Raw genomic sequence first — 6,000 nt, 5'->3', positions numbered from 1 at the left:
CGTGATTAAACAGGGATGCCCGTAGAATGGGTTGTCTTGCACCTGCGTGGGACATCACATTTACATAATCCTTCAATTCCTTTCCAATTCTTTAAGATTCTATGCTTTCATTAACACACATGTTCAGTGATTCATTATCAGACTGTGATTCCCCCAAGGATATTCACGGATGCACGTTCATTTTACTGGGCTATAGTGGGCTGTGGCGGATGTTGCTTGTGTTAGTGTTGGGTAGGTGGAATAAATAATGATGCACGAAAAGGGGTATGTGATGTAACCTGGGACCCATGGGTAGAAATGGGTTTGCGCCTAGGGAGCCGGTGATACGGAATAAAACCGGTCCTCCTCTAAAGGAGGTCCCAGCCGGGCGCGGCTCTTGCACCGAAACACGTGACTCCTCAGCTCAAGCCCCACAGCTAAGGGTAAGAGACCGCTGCCAGCCTGCTTAGGGCAAACGACAAGGACGCATGCGCACCCAGCACTTTTTTTTTTTTTTTTTTTTTTTTTTGCGGATGCAACCACTCTTGGCTCCTCCTTCTGCTTCTTCACCCTCTTCCCCCCACTCCCTCCTGCGCTCTTCACCCTTTATGACATTCCCTCTCCGCCACCCTCCTCCCCTCTCCCAAGCTCGTGTACGTCACGACGGACACTCTGATGCACCAATCATCTCTAGGGATCGGGTGGGCCGGGGCGCGGAATGAGGCCAGGCTAGCCAATGGGGGCCGCGGAGCGGGTGGGACCCGGAGAAGGGGAGGGGGGAGAGGTGGGCGGCACCTTCTCCTGTCAGCATGTGGGCGGGGGAGGGGGGCGCGGGGCGGGGGGAGGAAGGAGACGAGGGGAAGCGAAGCGGCCGTCGCCGCCGCCGCCGCGTTCCTCAGTTCTCAGTGTGGGCTCCGTGGCGCAGGCAGGGACTGTGAGCGAGGGGCGTGGGGGAGCCGGCGGAGAGCGGCGGCGGCGGCTCCGAGGCGGCCGCAGCGCCATGGGGGGGCGGTAGGAGCGGGCCCGGCGGGCCGTGTGGGGGAGACAGAGGCAGCGGCAGTTGTAGGGCTCATCTCCCCGGCGGCGGCCCGAGCGCGGCGGCGGTTGGCGGGCAGCGGCCCGGCCCTCCGGCGGGCCAAGCTGGGGCTGAGGGGGTGGGGTGTGTGGTGAGCTCGGGGCCTGGGGGGTGGGGAGGTGAAGGAGGCCCCGGGGTGGAGGGGAGAGAGAGCAGCCGGCCGCTTGGCCCCGCCGCCAGCTCGCCAGACGACGAGGACGACGAGGAGGAAGAAGAAGCGGAGAGGCAGGAGGATGGAGGATAAGAAGGAGGAAGGCGAATCCGAGATCCAGGAGCACGGGCCCGAGCATTGGTTCACCAAGTGGGAGCGGCAGTGCCTGGCCGAGGCCGAGCAGGAGGAGCAGCTGCCCCCGGAGCTGCAGGAGGAGGCGGCTGCCGCGCAGCCCGAGCACAAGCAGCAGAAGCTGTGGCACCTCTTCCAGAACTCGGCCACCGCCGTGGCCCAGCTCTACAAAGGTGAGGGGCCGCGGGGGAGGGGGCGCCCCGGGACTCGAAGGACCTCCCTCCTCACTCCCCCCCCCCAAAAAAAAGCAGACGGGAGACACAAAATGGCGGAAGGTGGCGCCTCGGCTCCGGGACCGGCCCCGGGGCCCGGGCGGCGGGGCGGAGTCGCCCCCGGCTCCCCCCTCTGACCCCGACCTCCCTGGGAGTAGGGGGAGTGGGGGAGGGGGAGCTCCCGGCGGGGGTGGGTGGGGGAGGGAGGTCTGTCGGGTCTCCGCCCCGTTTCAGGTGGGGGCTCGAGGGGTGGGGCTGGGGTGGGGAAGCCCTGCCTTCCGGGGACGGGACCGGCGGGTCTCCCTGGCCGAGAGCTCCCCCCTCCCTTTCCCAAGATGGCGAAGCTGGGCCCTGGGCTGGGGGGGGGGGCGACCGGGAAGGGGTCCCGGCCGCCGGGGAGGTGCGGCACCCTGGACCGCGAGCCCCTCGGGGGGTCCTTCCCAGGGCTCCCCGTGGGCTGCACGCTCTGGGTTGTTTGCTCTCGCTGGTGCGGCGTGAAAGGCTGTTGGGCTGGCCGGGTGGGTGTGGGCTGGGGCGGAGTAGGACGGTGGGCGCCGGGTTATCCCGAGCCGGGCCCGGAAGCACGGGTCCTCCCCAGCTTTGCCTGGGTCAGACACCGCCACCGAGGCCGCTGCCAAATCCTGGGAAAAGGGAGGAGGAGGCGGCGGCGACGGTATTAACAAAATGGCGAAGGAAGGGCCGGCTCTATTGTGCCCGGGGATCCCGGAGCTGAGGCCAAGGGAGGGGCCCCTGCCTGGGGTCGAGCTCCGGCGTTTACTCTGGGGCGGCCTGGCGGCCTGTAACGCGGCCCCGAGGGCTTGGGATGGGGGGTGGGGGGGTCGGCGACCGGCCCTCCCATGGTGTGTGAGGCTCTAAAACCCCAGAACAAAATGGCGAAACCTAACATGGCCGTTCTGAGTGACTGACTCCCAAATCCTATTTTTCTGTGTCTGTGTGCCTCTTTAGATCGAGTGTGTCAACAGCAAGGACTTTCCCTCTGGGTTCCCTTCCAAAATGCAGCCACTGCCGTTACCAACCTCTACAAAGGTAAAGATGACTTGTACCCCCCTCCAGGGGAAAGGATAGGAATCTGACAGTGCGGTGGATTTTCAAAGTTGGTGGCAGGGAGCCTCTTTTTACCTCTTCCATGTGCAAGAGATTGTTTACAGCTTCAAGAGTAATTGATTACGTGACTAACTCTGGAGGTCACATCTCAAAATATTCTTGTAGAGTTCTAATTAAATGTTGTGAGGTGTTCTGCAATCTAGATGAGGAATACAGGAAGGAAAACAAAACAGTTTTTTGCCCAATGGTCATAATGGGAACAGCACTTGTAGCTGTCTTATCTGAAAACATCAGATGATTGATTGTTTAGGTATATGCAAGTTTAGGTATCACCGTTTTATAGTTTAGTGCTTTAAAACACCTCAGGAGCATATGGATATTTAGTAGCAGATGGTAATATTCACTAATAAGTCGAAATTTACTTCTTCAGTCTACTTCATACCTGATAGCAAAGTTTTGTAGGCTGTCAGCCCTTACCACTGATTATAAACATTTTGATATGTGGTTTTCAATAATGAAGTTTTCTTTGATGACATTAAAGCCTGTCCACTGGTCATTTAATACTATTGCTGAGCTTCATTAGCAACAAAGTATTGCATTTTGTACCACACTGATTTTGAAAATAAGGAAGATGTTCTTTGGTTGAGAAGGTTTGCTGAGCCAAGTGATTAGACATATTCCAAAGAAGGTTTCAGAAATCAATTACTTGATGATTTTAAAAGACAAAATAATTGACTGCACTAATGGGGTTTCTTTGCATACATAGCAACGTCTAGGTAGGTTGCTGTGCAGAAATGAGATGGAAGTTACAAGTGTTTTCCACATTGATTTCTTGTTTTCAAAGTTTAGAATTATATGGATGATATATGAAGGTATAGTTAACAGTAATATTCTTTAGTAAAAGCTTGTTATTGTCTCTTTGAATTGCTTGTCTAGTTTCCTTTTCTATCACTAATTCTGAAACGTTGATCTTGGATACAAATGTTTTTAGGTAGGAAGGCCATGTTTAACCTAACCTGTGCTGAAGCTTTGGTTTCCATTTGGCTATCAATATGGTCATTTGAAAGACTATAGAAACAGTTAAGAATGGCGTCGTTTATAGTAGAAGAAGTTGGTAATAAAAACACTATGTCACTCTTTAGGAAAAAGACCTGCCAGAGTTTGTGCATGGTCTGAATTATAAAGTATATTAGAAGTGCAGTTGTATTACTTAAATACATCTTCCAAACTGAAATATTGGTACTAAAAAGAAAGATGTGAAGGTAATGAAAAGGTACTTCATATATGAATGTATCTGAAATTCTAGACCATAAACATTGATTGTTGGATGCAGAAATTGAGGCATATTGAAATAATCATAATTTCTTGAATGTTCTTACAAGTGGTCTCCCTACCCATAAAAAAATGGAAAATTGGCAAAGGAAGTTGTTTTTTGGTTCAAAAGCATCACATTTTCAGTACTTTTTATAACTATAAATTTTGAAGTAGTGGAGTCTGAATGAGGTTTTACCTTAATATGGATTCTGTTTGTGAATATGGTTAAACATTTGCCTTTATTAATGTAAAGATGCCAATGTAGATATTTATGAAATTTGCTTTTAGTGACCCTCAATTGTAATCCTTTTTTAAACAGTTATAATGTATGATGTTCTTTAAAAAAAATTTTTGAACAACCTTTAATAAGGCAGTGATTTTTTTTTTCCCTTTTAAAAAAATCTTGAAATAAAATCTTGAAATCTTCTGTTCTTGAAAATAGAAAAGATCATAGATTTAAAGATGGAATTGATCCTCAAGTTCTAGTGAAACCTCATTTTATGTTGAGACTGAGGCCCCAGGAGGTTGTGACTTGGCTTATTGTCATTGCCATACTGGTGGTAAGTGGCAGAACATGGGTTTGAATTCATGTCCTCTGACTTAAGATGCAGCATTCTTTCCACTGTGCCATTTCTCATCCCTAAGATTATTATTTAAGTAAAATAGTAAATAACTTAGTAGGTTGTTGATTTCTGGCTTAGTATCAGTGGAGAGCTGGAAAGAACCTTAGAGGTTATTTAATCAATGAGGAATCAAGCCTACAGAGACTTAACAGAGATTTTCCTAAAATCACAGTTAGGATTTGAACCTAGGCCTCTTGATTTTAAACCTGATTTTTTTTCCACTATACTGTAGTATTATTAAATAGACAATCATTGTAAACAAATTGTTTTTGATATTGAAGTATGTTGTTCTGTCGTGTTGACTCTTTGGTGATCCCACTTGGAGTTTTATTAGCGATGCTGGAGGTTTGCCTTTGCTTTTCCAGTTCATTTTACAGATGAGGAAACTGAGGCATGCAGAGTTAAGTGACTTGCCCAGGGTCACACACCTCATAAGTGTCTGAGGCTAAATTTGAACTCTTGAAGCTCTATTTTCACTATGCCACCTGAATTATAGATACCAAATAAAAGAAGTAATCTACAATCCTTTGATATAGTGGTTTTCAGACTTTTTGGTCTCAGGATCCCTTTATACTCTAAAGATTTTGTATATGTGGATTATATCTATCTAAATACTATATAAGAAATTAAAACATCCTAGTATCATTATGAAAATAGTTTTGACTTTGAGGACTCCCAGACAACACCTTGAAAAGCTATTGCTTTAATATTAGGAACTGTTAAGCTGTATGATTATATTCAGTAAACTAAAAATGTTACATTTTGGGTACTTTGGGCGCTTTTATTGGCTATTTACCATTTTGTAAAATAAACTCAGAACAGTCAAGATGGAGGTAAACGAGGGGCTGGCAAGCCTGTTGGTTGCAAGTTCAACCAGCTGATTTGACAGTGAATGTGTATGCAAAGAGTTTAGAGCTTCTGCTCCAAGAAGAATCCTGACTTCTGGCTTTTAACTAAATTCAGTATCTGAATAGCTATTGATAGTTAAGTTTTCATTTCGTGACATTTAGCAAATAATTTACCAGGTTTTCTTATGTTTGTGAAAGATAAGATCCTAGTACATTGCTGGGGATTAGTACTTGGGAAGAACATAGAAATGAATATAGTTTGCTTCTTTCCCCGGCAGGATAGGGCTTTTTTTGTTTGTTTTTTTGTTTAGCTATAAATGTATCTGGATCTTGGTTAATATTTTCTTGTTTTCCCCAAATCTTTTGTGACATCTTCATCTTTCAAGTTTTGGTGGCATTAGGAATTTATTGCCTTTTTCTGTCTTAAATCCTTCCTACTTTTTGAGCCTACTTTATCAGTTGAGATAATGAGCTGATTTTTCTCTCTGGCTGGGGTTCTCCCATCCATTACTACTCTTGTTAATCCTCAGCCTAATTGTTGGAGAGTTCGCAGGGTTATAAGTAGTCACCTAAGTGCTCTATTAAAGACTCCCTTCAAGCC

At 47.8% G+C, this 6,000-nt stretch overlaps 1 protein-coding gene across 1 annotated transcript in view; it reads left to right on the top strand.

Moving 5' to 3' along the window:
- Positions 1-1,152: 1,152 nt before the first annotated feature.
- The window catches only part of C1H16orf72 (chromosome 1 C16orf72 homolog), a 45,689-nt gene continuing 40,841 nt past the window's right edge, over positions 1,153-6,000 (top strand). Inside the window, exons 1-2 of the mRNA XM_043975009.1 lie at positions 1,153-1,510; positions 2,516-2,596. Of these exons, the coding sequence (XP_043830944.1) occupies positions 1,288-1,510; positions 2,516-2,596 (304 nt within the window). The 5' untranslated portion in view covers positions 1,153-1,287. The remainder of the gene's footprint in view (positions 1,511-2,515; positions 2,597-6,000) is intronic.

Source organism: Dromiciops gliroides, chromosome 1 (genome assembly GCF_019393635.1).
Source record: "Dromiciops gliroides isolate mDroGli1 chromosome 1, mDroGli1.pri, whole genome shotgun sequence".
Lineage (NCBI taxonomy): Eukaryota > Metazoa > Chordata > Mammalia > Microbiotheria > Microbiotheriidae > Dromiciops > Dromiciops gliroides.
This window is presented reverse-complemented; position numbering and strand designations above follow the sequence as displayed.